Here is a 12,755-nt window from a genome sequence, read left to right on the forward strand (position 1 = left end):
ATGGGAGTTAGAGAAAATACATACAACAACCAGGTGTTCTTCCATTCACATTGGGGATGCATGCAGCATGCAAGCACATGGCTCTTACCACACAAAAGGCAGCCTTTAGCAGTGCCTTGGACAGGTTCACAATATGCTTGTAATGTCAGACTTGTAGGCTGTAACTATCATAATTTACTTTGCTTCTACACGTCACAGCACCCTCTGCTACATATGCAAACAGAGGACCGGACTTTAACAAAGGGACTTCATTTCCTGTTGTCAGTTTTGGTAAAGAAAAATTACTAGTTAGCATCAACAATATACAAAAAATAACAAACAAAAGACACAAAAGTTACGGGTTGTAGACCCTGCAGATCTGAAACAAAATCTGGCAAATATGATTATTGCCGTTATTGAAATTAAATCTCTAAGACAGCAGGTGACAACTTTACACACTCATACATTTCCTTAGACTTAACATAGAAAACTTCTACTTCCCATCACTCACGAATTGACGTGAAACAAGATAACTAAAGCTGACATACAGGCATAAGTACTTTAGCTATTATCACAGCAAATTCTAAACTTGGAAATAAAAATTTAGCTAAGTTTAGCTTCACTTCTTTCCTCGAGATACATCTTTGTATTAGTAGTGTATGTATACTTCTGTTATCAAATCAAAAATTATCTCGTCATTAAAAGGGACTTATAACAAATTGTCTGGGAAAAAAAAAAGCATAATTAAGTACAAAAACATGAAAAATATTTGATTTTTATTACCCACCATAATAAAAATCTCACCTCAATGAATAAAACGGGAAAACTGCTATTTAAAATTTTAACTTTCTTTAACCTCTACTACTACTACCACTACTCCTCTGTGAAGGAAATGCTATTACTTGGAGGCCTAGTTCTGACTTACCAATGTTTTTCTATGCATAGCGGTAGATTTAAGAGAGTCATTTCATTAAGTAACTCATTTCCCTCACAAGTTACAGTAACCCTAAGTCAGGGAGCATTACTAGCACATGTGACCGACCACAACCAATATAAATTTGGTGCCTGGTCTGTGGCAAAAGCCTTTAACACCAAAACAGAATACCTTGAGCTATGCACACAATATATCAGTTTCAACAAACCATATTGTGTCACATTGAAAAAGAAAAGGACATTTAATTTTAGCCACCATGTTGGAAAAATTTACTTCAGTAATCAAGACCACCTGATGTATGCATTTTACTATGAAAATAAGATGCAAGAGAATCGCAGAGACAGAAATACAAAAGAGAACAGTTTCTTAAAATGGAGAGATAGTAGGTCTTATAATTCAATGCACTGAACGTGTGTGTGTGCTGTTTAATGTGTAACAAGTTATTTCACAAAACAGATAATTGTTTGCATTTATATAAATATACACAACATTAACTTATAACACTACAAGATTTAATATATGTAATGCATATCAAACAAAATAATGTCTGTTCCATAGCAATAGCAGGAAAATATTACTTGAATTAAAGTAATTTAACAGTATGTTATAATAAACCACACAGTTACAATGATTAAATTTGTACACTGAAAGAAAGTTGGGAGGAGAGGGGAGCGCAAAAAACTTCAGTCTCATTAAGTACTGAAGTTTCTTGGTAAAGGACAAAGCACAGCAGTGGGGCAGGTTTTGTTTGTTTGAGGGGGAGGTTTCCATCCAGGAGAATTATCTTCAATTTGTCTCTATTGCCCATAGCAGGGAACACACATTGCATCTTGAGAGTTTTACCAGGTTCTATACTATGGGCACTTAACATCTCTACAGAATTTTTTGGAATCAAGGTCATGAACTACAAATTACTTCAAAATAAAACCGAGAGGAGTACTAGGTCAGAGTAAAGTGTCAGTGTGAAGTCTCACCTGTTTTGTTCTTTTTTCATAAAAGATAGAGTTTTCATAAAAGAAATTGTTACCAAAATATTACCAAACTCAGTGGGTTCATACAGTCTCAATGAGTTACCAGGTATCATTACATTAAAAATACAGCTATTTGCTTCTGTATTTATGAAAATAAGCTTTTAAAATTCCAAGATGGCATAACTGCATGCTAAACTACAGATGCTGTAAAGTAAGTATATGAGACAAAATTTCAATTGTATGCACATACCTAGACCACTCTGTTTTTGTTCCAGAATAGTTCTTGGTGTTCGTAAGCTACTACTGGTTTCCGATAGGACCTGGATATAGAAAATAGAAAAATAAGGAAAAAGAGAATAGCAACATGTAGTGTCCATTAAACTTGATACAGCAGCCTGTTCCAGACAGACAAGTGTTAATAAGCCGTATGACATATGTTAGTAGAAATACATAAAAAGTATGAAAAATCATGCAATATCCCTTTCTGAAGGGAGTCCATTTCACATATGAGATCCTTGCAATGAGGGGGTGCAAAGCAGGCATTCAGAATGAAAAAGGACAGACCAGGACAAAGATGAGAACATATACAGTTGAGACAGACTTATTTTATTTTACCAAATGCACTCTCCTAAACTGCGCCTGTATTGGAAAAGGAAGGGGAGGGAAGGAAAGACAGGCTATTGAGGACACCATACAGTCACTGATCCATGCACGGGCTCTATTAGTGTAACCTTCAGATGTTCACAGCTTTTACTGACGTATATATACTTTTTCCTATACACAAGTTGCTTAAATTTCCAAAACCAAATGGAAATTGCTGAAACTCTTAGAAAAGAAAGGGGCATGATTAACAGAACACCATCCATTATCCTATATGCAAACAATATTTTGAATTATTAAGCAAGCTTTAGACCTTCATTGATATTTGAACTAATAATCATTTTATATGAATCATTTGTCCTATTTTCCCAATATTGGGGAGGTGGGGGAATAAGACTTCAAAATATTGTAAAATGTAATGGATGAAGTACTGTTTTTATTTTTTTTAAATTAGATACCTCCAGATACAGGAGTGAAGGCAAGAAAAATGAGTGCTAGAGTTTGTTTCCTGCACAGTTAATACCAGGCCACTGAAAATATGATATATGCAAAACAAATTTTGAACAGCAATCTCAAACCCCAAATAAATTATTTTAATGGCATTGTTTGTCATTTCTGAAAAGTGTTTTAAATTTACCTACCACCAAATTAAGCAATGCTGTTTTTAAAGTCTTAAAGGACAACTAAACCAAAGCAAAAGTCTGTTTCATTCAGCAGTAAGCTATGCCTTTTCTACAGCGTTAATGTTTATAATCCCTATGAAAAGAAACAAATTCATTCTGGAAATATCTAACACATTCAGTGAAAAAAAACCATGCACTTGCTTTTTCCCCCCCCCAGACATTCTTGGAAGTAACTAGCATTTTAAAAGGTGGAAGAATTTACTTTGAACGTAATCCATGATAAGGGATTAGATGTCCTTAAAGACAGTTGGCTGTTGCTTGGAATGCATAATAATGTTTAATGAAGTAAAGTTTAAAAACCTGTTGCCATGAGCCAAAAATACTGGATGTGAAAGCCAATGATTTAGGGGAGACAGGGGAAGAAGTGATTTGTTCCCCTGATCTGCGTCTTCGACGCCCAGTACCCACACCACTGGTGTAATGCAGCCAGGTACCAATACCCTCTGGGCTAGACACACTCAGGGGGCTCTCTTCCTGGAAGTGAGAAAGGGGGCAAAAAACAGCAAAGCATGCAAAGTTAGATTCAACAGAGCCAAATGAACAGAAAAGAAAAAAAAAAAAAAAACCAAAAAAACCCCAAACAAAAATCCAGTTTTTTTGCACCCTTTTACATACAACTAAGACTATTAAACAGTAATTAGGAGCGACTAACATGACAAATTATTCTTAAAAACATAATCAATTAGGTCTTCTAAACCATTAATTTTACCAAATTTCTGGCAGACAAATTTCTTCAATGCAAAATAAATCTTTTCCTCTAGCTTTAAAATGCATTGGAAATGGAACAAATTTGTTATTCCATATATACTGTTTAATAGTTATATCTAAGTATATTAAACTTTCCTATTTGTTATTTAATAGATATTTCCCCTTGCCCATTATACTACGTTAATTTTGAAATTTCAAAAGATTTGGAATTACACTGGAGAGTCAATCACAGTAGTGGTTGCAGCAAAGATGTCTCAACCTTAAAACACTTAGGAACTTCAGATGTTGAAAAGGTAAGAAATTTTAAGGGACAATGTCAGGGTAAAAATGCTAAATTCCTCTACTTGTGTTGATATCACCACAAAGTAATACCAGTGCATATTTTTATCAACATAAAGTTTGATTTTCACCATTTAAGTTTTGTTTTTCTCATTTTACTTTCAGAGCAAAGAAAGCTGACACTAGTCAGCTTAATTTCTGGTCATTGTGTGCTTGTAAACACAGCTAAAGTATGTGTTGAACACTGTTAGGGAAAAATCATCCAGATTAAAAAGTTTAATTAAAGATCCAATGTTCACTGGAAGTTATATAGATTAAATAAAAATATATATGGATTAAATAAATATATACATATAGGCTAAGCCTAAACAATCTGGCAGTGTCCCCTTAAATGAATGAACCATAGCAGAAAGTGAAGTCCAAGGCAGTGTAGTTTAAGATGACATCATATTATAGTTGTTTAGCCTTAAAATCCACCATTCCTAAATCTTCCAAAGACTGGTTTGCAGATTTCAGTGTGCTGTATAAATCTGTGCACAAACAGATACATAAAAGTGGAAAGATCTAAAATTTCATAAGTGATAGTTATTTACATTAACTTCTTTTCTAAAGGATGTAAAAATTTAACGTGTTCTTAAAATCTGAATGCTGGAACAGGTGCTAATTAACTCTGTTACCTGTGGAAACTCAAAATTTAGTAATTCATATAAAAATACCTTTTGAAATCAACTTCTGAAAATTTACCAAAAAAAGAAAATGGTTAAGTTAATTAAATATTACAAAACTGAATGTGAACTCCTTTCCAGGAAAAGAGCTTGCACCATCAGAATGAAAACAATTTTTAGAATTGTTGAGATTAAAGCAATTTTGAACATTAAGGTATACTTTGAAAAAAGGAAATGCGAATTTTCTAAATATTCAAAACTACTGTCTCCCCCTTATTTTATTTATCTTACGTACCATTAGAAAACAAAACCACACATATTACTCCCATGTATTCAGTCACTGAGTTACTTGTAATTACATCTGTGTAATTATATATTCAATCTACATAAGCAACCCATTTCAAAGACAGATATAAAAAGGCACACTGCATAGCCTTAGAAGTTTACTGTTTTTAAAAAACTGAGAATGAGGGAGTAATAAGGGGTTGTGTCATTTATCACAGATGTTCAATAAGCACCGATAACGTTTTACTGTTCAACCACGTAAGTAGTATCAGCAGTGTATTGTTGGTTTACCCACCTCATAGTGATGTTGAAGTAATTAGATATAGATGTCATGGCCTAGGTCAGCGTTTCTCAATCCATGGGTTGTGACCCAAAAGTGGGTCACAAGAATATATGAATGAGTTGCAAATAAACTTTAAAATGGATTAACAAACTTTAAAAATGGATTCTCCTTTACAAAAGAAAAATGTGGGAAACCATGGCTCTTCCCCTGCAGGCTGGAAGTTCCCACCTCCTGCCCCACATACTAAGGGGGGCTGGGGCAGAAGTGAGGGGCACTGGGCCAGGACTAGCCATCCATGTTTACAAATGGGTCCTGGTACAAAAAAAGGTCGAGAACCATTGGCCTAGGTAACTGAAGACAATAAGGGTCTTGCAGTATTTATCTAAAGACTGAGAAACACACAGTCCCACCTCCCCTCAAAGCATGCTGCCCATTTGTTCTCTTACCTTCAACTGCTGTGCCGCTGGGAGTCACTTGCTTTATATGAAAACAAATGCAGCTGAAAATATTATTCTTAGACCCCTGGCATAAGTCCAATACTCTGAGGATCGGACATGGGAAAGCCTGGGTCTGAACCGGTACCAGGGCTGTCTGGTGCTAAATCTCAACACTCACTTGAGTGTTGAGGGTTAGCATGGGGCAGCTGTGGAGTCCAGAATAAAGCCAGCCCCTGCCCAATTGGAGGGAGTAGGCTGGGGCAGCTCAAGGGCCTTAACTCGGGTATATACCTGGAAGATGCCAGGCATACAGCTGGGGATGGAGAAGTTTCTCACCTCCCAGCTGCACATACTACTTCAGAGAGGTACCCGACATAAGCAGTGTGGGATGGAAAAGCTCTCACCCCTGGCTGGTGGCACCAGGTAGCTCTTTAAACACACAAGTGCAGCTGGGAGAGGGGGATCCTTCCCCATTTCTCACTGCACAGGTTAGACACCTCTTTAAACCAGCACACTGTTTAAAGAGGCATCTGGCGTGTGCACCAGGGGATGGGGGAGGTCCTCCATTTCCAGCTGCACCACTGGGGGGCACCATGAGCCTGACATTGGGGAGCCGCTCCCTGATGTTTGGTTTTTGGCATTCAGGAATGTAAAAAAAAGCAGACAGACATTCAGCTGGGGTGCGGAGCTGCATTCCCTTTTTTTAAAGGTCCAGGACACTATAAGCCTAACATCAAGGAAGGGCTCCCTGATGCTGGGCTCATGGCACTCCAGACCTTTAAAAAGCAGGCATGCAGCTGGGAGCCCCAGGTACACACCCCTTTTTTACATTCCCAGTCACCTGGAGAATATCACCTGGAGAATAAGGAGCTCCTAGCTTCCCAGCTACTGCTTCCATGTTTGTGGGGGCAGGAAGGGGAAGAGGGCAACGGGGAAGTGCAGTCAGGGAGCAAGGAGCTTCCTGATCCCCAACTGTAGGTGCCCCTCTGTGTTGGTAGCTGTGCAGTTGGAGTCTGAAGAACTTTAAATCGTCTATCAGGAGCTTTAGCAGCTGTCACCTCTTGCACTGCCCAGTACTCATCAAGAACTAAAAAGCTCAATATTTGTTTTAAATTTCAAACAACAGTGTCTGGTAAGGATGCATATGCAAGCAAATGTATGTTAGTCAGCTTGGAGGAGGCATAATTTAGTGTGAAAATGTATCTTCATTTTCAAATAATGAGGGTTAATCAGTAAGATTTGAAATGCTAAAAGAAAAAAGTAATATACGGCAAGAGTCTCAGATAAGTTTTGAAATTCTTTTCAGACAACCATTGCCATGGAGGACTTCTCACAAAATAAAAAACAGCCCTTTAACAGGAACAACACCATTCTATTTTCGTGTTATTAAAAAAGAATAATCGTCTTTCCTTTTGGCTATGAGTTAATGAGAAGTTAACTTCCGTAGGAAGAAATATGATCTAGGATACAAACACTTACTTCAACAGAACCAATCTTCCTGGATCTTGGAAGGGGCGACTTTCTGTGTATGTGAATTGGGTCTGAAACCATGGGCTTGAACATAACTACTGAACGATCCGTTTCATCCCGCCTGGAAGCATGCACCTCCTCATCACTATCATTTCTATGTGAGGTTTTCTTGGGGCCTTCGTTCTACAAGCAAAGATTACTTGTTCATGTTAGCATCAGACTTTGTGACATTTGGACACAAAAATCCATTAAGTAAAATGAGTAACACAAAAAGCTTAAGTTATTTTATACACATAAGATGTTAATTGTATGCATGTAGCTTAAAGCTTTTAAACTATAAAAGTAGTACTTAACAGTTTTTTTTTTTTTTTTTTTTTTTTTTTTTTTTTTTTTTACACACCTACAAAAACTATCTACTACTTTAACTACTTGCAACTTATCACAATGTACACAATGACACCTACCTGCACCCTTATATTTTACATCATACTGTCTTTGTACAGGTTCCTTGCTGGATGCAAATGTAAAGTTTTGGCCCCTAATTGAAATCAGTGGTAAAACGGCTGCCAAATTAAATGGGGTAGGACTAAGCCCAGAATCTTCAAATTTGTAATGCTTAATTATTTAATTATACAGGCATCCGGGTAGAACTGCAAATATCACTGTTTTACTCAAATTATTTTGTGTGTCACTTTGGGCAGTTGTCACAACATCAGAAAAAGCATGACCTCCTGCTGATGCCATTTTTCCCCTATGCAATTTTAAGAATCTTCAACAACGAATTAAAGTCATAAAAAATCATAAAAAGCTGAGATCATATATGCTGTAAAAAACATACTTTTAGGATAAGCAGATATAAGGTTACCAAATACAGTATCTGTTTGCAATTGAAGGATCAGAATTATAACATTTTGCAATTTAGTTTACAGATTATTTAATAGCTCTGAGCACACAAAAGGATTTTTAAAGTTTAGTTTGCAAGTGAAGGAGCATTTTTCTTAGTTTTTTAGAAATCAGCAAGTCCATGAACTTAAATATATTTATTATTTTAATATAATTTTAAGTTAAATATTACCTCTCTGGAGGCAGGTCTATATCCATAACCAGCTGGTAAGTTTTTATCCTCTTCACAACCTTTAGCTCCTGGACTGAAGTGCAGCTCAACATGAAAACGTTCCTCTGAAGACGGTTCCTAGAGAAAGTGAACAATACATGTACTCTTTAATATACAGCCTGAATTAACCATCTCTGCAGATGGTTTTTTTTTCAGTTTACTTAATTACCTTGTTTGGATCCTCGTACAACATGATAACAATCTGAGTCATGTAATTAAGTTCATTGACAACATTGAGATAATCCATAGCTCGCTTCCACTGATCATCTTTTGATTCCTTAAAAGTAAATGAAACATTTTGTAACATGTATTTAAAAAAAATAAAAAGATACTAGCACAGGGCCTTAGGGCCCAATCCCAGCATACAGGGTCCAGCTAAGGCTGTGTGGGGCACAATCTGGCCAGCAGCCTAGTTCCATGCATTCACCTGTCCCATGGGGTCCAAAGTTTGAGCACCACTCATCTACGCAATCAATTAGTCTGACAACATCTAAGTTGGGGGCCTGTTTTATTTGTTTGTTTTTTTAAACCACATTTCCACATACCTCCCTAATAATCTCCCCTTCAAAATTTGTTCTAAAGCTTTGCAGCCTATTAAAGCATAGGCAAAGAAATGCTTGACGCTCTTTCCAAAAGGGAATGTTTTGAGAGGGCAGCAGCTAGTAGGTTTTAATTGTTGCAGGTGAATGAGCTGAGAATGTTCAAAGGCAGCAAGCTTACTTCAGCACTAGCCCTGGATGAAGAAGCATTAAACCTAAAGTGGGTAATGCTGCATTTGGATCGTTAAAAGTATCGCTGCTATCTAACCTACTAATTTTATGTGCCAGTTCTTACAAAATTCTGGGATGAAGAGTAACTAGTTCCCTCAACTTGAATTCATTAAGTGATAAGTTTTACTGTTGCCTCAGCTGTGATAATTTTCCTTCATGTAGCCTCATTCCCATTAACCATTCTTGCTTTGGCTCCCATCAAATCACCACTGCTGTCCTCCTGGAAACTGAGGCAAATCATTCATGTTGGTATCTAAACTATAATTAGGCTATCTTAAAGTTCTACCTAAGTAGGAGGAACTGAAGAGTTGAAATGCAAGTCTCTGCCTGGAAATTACCATACATAAGAAGTTACACTAAAAGTAACCTTAAATATTTTCCCTTGTATTTTTCTATTAAACCAAAGAGTTCCCAGTTGACCTGCGTGCATAATACAAATGCAAATGTTTTATAATATATTGGAACAGGAATTAGGCTGACATTTTCAAAGAAGCCTAGAGGAGTTGGGCACCCAACGCCTATTTATTTTTAATTGGTTCTGGACACAATTTCCTTAGGTTCCTTTTATCACAGCATTTTCTCCAACATAAAAATGTTCAACTTGCATCACATAAGGCACCGTATCGAAGGATTGATAGTAGAGAGTGGACATGACTCTCGCTGGTGAAATATAATCGAGTGCGAACGTGACGTTCTGGAGACATAACACCTCTAGAGTACCTAAAACGAGAAATACAGGAAAATCTTGGTTAGTGAATCATAAGTCATTTAGATGTACCTACATTACAGATCATAGCAGCCATTTTTTTAATTAGACACAGTTAAGTAATTAGTTTTACTGTTTAAATAGCATGTGTCTAAAAGCATTTCAAATATGCAAGTTACAAACATTTACTTTTAGTCAACAGAAATAACAAAACTTTACGTATGTATGCAAAACATTAAAACTTACAGAGGGTGGAGTTTGTTTACTGTATCATCATCTTGAGTTCTCTGAAGGTCAGAACGAATTTTCCTAACTAGAGGAGTACAGTATCCTTTGGCAATCTCTAATTTTTCAGCATTGGAAATACCATATTCCTAGACAGGAAGAAATTAATTTATTGAAACCAAACCATATAACACACAGAGAAGTGAACCTTCAATTGAAATCTTGCAAGTGAAAATAGCTAGCCACCTGCTACATTGTGGTGGTTGCAAACCATGGTCTAAATGTATGATTGTGAACAACAATACTGTGTTAGGAATGTCTGAAGAGGTTTCCCTATTTTTCTTCTGCCACCAAGCTTGCTTATTAGGCCTGTGGAAAGTGGCTAGTACTTGCTTTGGATTCGGATTCAGCCATTTCAGGGGACAGTGATTTGATTTGGCAATTCGAATCACTGTCCTAAGTTGAGTTGGCTGAATCTGATTCGGCCATCACTGAATCGGCTGAATCGAACAGGCCCCAGCCCCTGCCTGCTCACCCAGCCCCATCAATGGCTGCCCCCCCTCCCAGCATCATGGCACTTAAAAACAAACAAAGCTCTGCACTCATTGGCTCCTGCTAGGAAGTGGGGGGTGATCCCTGCTGCTCCCCACTACCCTGCATTGTGTCGGGGGGGGCTCTGCCATGAGACCCCAGAGGTCCCGACAGCTGCTGCAGCAGCCAGGGAATGAGACAGGGCTTTTTATTTTTTTAAAGTGCCAGGACGCTGGCACTGGTCAGGACGGCCATTGACAGGGCTGGGAGAGCGGGCAGTGATCAGGGGTTCCCCCCTGGTCCCCTACCCTCTTCTCCAGCGCTCCCCCCGCCAATTACCTGCATGGAGCCTGGGTCCAGCTCCCTGCAGTGGCAAGCGGGGACTGTACAATTCTCCAAGTCTTCTCCAAATTGATTTGGAGGCTTTGAATCAATTCAGACCTTTTAATTGGTCTCCTGATTCAAAATTGGAGATTTGGCCGCCGAATTGGGCTGAATCGAATCAGCAACCGAAGCTTCGCACTGCCCTCTTGCTTATACCAAGTATGTTCTGAAAGTGTTTACTCTTGTGGCCTGAGATGCAGAGGTTTTAATTTCTTTACCTCACTACCAACTGTTAAAAAAGATGCATCTTCCTTTCCTACTTTTGAAAGACATTTGGTGGTCAAATCTATCTGGAAAAAAAGAATAAGGAACCCCTCCCTCCAGGTGTTCTGTAATGAGTAACATCACCAGCCTACAGCATATTGCTGTATTATTCTCAGCCTGACTGAATCTGGACATCAAGGGATCTGAAAGACAAGCATAGTTAAAAGACTACCATGGCAGGATATCCCTTGCATTCTTATCACCTTGGGTACTGAGCATACTACCATGTAAACAGAATCGTCTCATTTCTATTTGTGAATCACCACCAAAGACAATCAAAATCTACTCAATGCAAAGCTTCACTACATTAGTCTGAATTGTAACTTAAATGAATTTCCTTGGGGTTAAAGCACACTGAAAAGCAATAGCAATCTGTCTTGCTTATAATTTTTTCAGTCATTATAGTCAATGAAATAATACTTATTCACCTTCATACCACTCCACGCACCATACTAAATCGTATAGTGCTTCAATTTTAACTCCTTCAGAAAACAGGAGAATTTCTCATGAAAAGTAGGTTTCTGTATTTAACATCCTATCAATGTCAAACACAGCAAACAAGAATCTGAGGTTACTATACCAGGAGTTTAAATAGTAGCATTAACACACACACACACAAAAATTAAAAAATTGATAGTTTGCATTCCCAACATGGGAGAAAAAAAGACTTTAAATAAGTTAGGTGAATATCCACTTTTTTGTACAACCAGCAGTTACAGGTGACCCTCTGAACACCTGGCATTATATATTTCTGTAATGCTGTACAGCACACACTAGCTCACAAAACTAGCTTCATTCTTCTAATTGTACTTGACACCTCAATATTTCAGTGCAGTTCATTCTCTGTAAAAAAACTTACAATATACTAAAGAAAAAAAAATATAAATAATTTGTGTGTTAATTTGTATTTTCTCAACCTTTCAGTTTCTCAATGTGTTAGCTAGTCCCATGGTCAACCCCAACCAGTCAATAGCTTTAAAAGGTCCTTACAGGGTATTTCAAGTAAAGTTAACCAAGATTAAAAACAAACAAACAAACAAACAAAAACCCAAAACACCCCAATCCAAAATACAACGGCATTTTTTTCTAGTTTTTGATGAGTCAAATAAAAGGGTTATGTAGTTAAGGCACTTTTTTTTCAATTAGTCAACAGCACACAAGGAGGAAATATGGCTAGGAACATTATCAATTTGAACAACTAAGTGCCCTATTTTCAGCATAATCAACTCTGGGTGAGCTTCAGTCAAAGTTTAAAGTAAGGCTTAAGTATTCTGCCACGATGCCTAATCTTGACAAGGCATTGTCTGGCATTGTCTATTAAAAAAGGGAAATAAACCCCCCCAAAGGTAGAGCCATGATATAAAGAAACTAATATGTTTTCATCCCTATAATCTTCTTTTTCAGGTACTTGGCTGGTACATTTTGGTCATGTGCCAAAGCTCCAACTAATTGCCACTTTGGGTTTAG

At 37.5% G+C, this 12,755-nt stretch overlaps 1 protein-coding gene across 36 annotated transcripts in view; it reads right to left on the bottom strand.

Moving 5' to 3' along the window:
- The window catches only part of PPIP5K2 (diphosphoinositol pentakisphosphate kinase 2), an 85,573-nt gene that overhangs the window by 14,219 nt on the left and 58,599 nt on the right, over window positions 1-12,755 (bottom strand). For 23 of the 36 annotated variants that reach the window (XR_003093886.1, XR_003093883.1, XR_003093887.1 and 20 more), the window contains 7 exons: window positions 10,131-10,258; window positions 9,784-9,898; window positions 8,578-8,685; window positions 8,370-8,486; window positions 7,304-7,477; window positions 3,468-3,641; window positions 2,135-2,204 (listed from right to left, as the gene is read on the bottom strand). Coding sequence is in view for 26 of the 36 variants with exons in the window: in XM_025203294.1 (XP_025059079.1) it covers window positions 2,135-2,204; window positions 3,468-3,641; window positions 7,304-7,477; window positions 8,370-8,486; window positions 8,578-8,685; window positions 9,784-9,898; window positions 10,131-10,258 (886 nt within the window). In the remaining 10 variants the exon portion in view is untranslated. Of the gene's footprint in view, window positions 1-8; window positions 256-2,134; window positions 2,205-3,467; window positions 3,642-7,303; window positions 7,478-8,369; window positions 8,487-8,577; window positions 8,686-9,783; window positions 9,899-10,130; window positions 10,259-12,755 lie in introns of those variants that run through there. The other 13 variants (XM_025203287.1, XM_025203286.1, XM_025203291.1 and 10 more) reach the window with 4 other exon arrangements.

This window comes from Alligator sinensis, unplaced genomic scaffold (assembly GCF_000455745.1).
Source record: "Alligator sinensis unplaced genomic scaffold, ASM45574v1 scaffold575_1, whole genome shotgun sequence".
Classification (NCBI taxonomy): domain Eukaryota; kingdom Metazoa; phylum Chordata; order Crocodylia; family Alligatoridae; genus Alligator; species Alligator sinensis.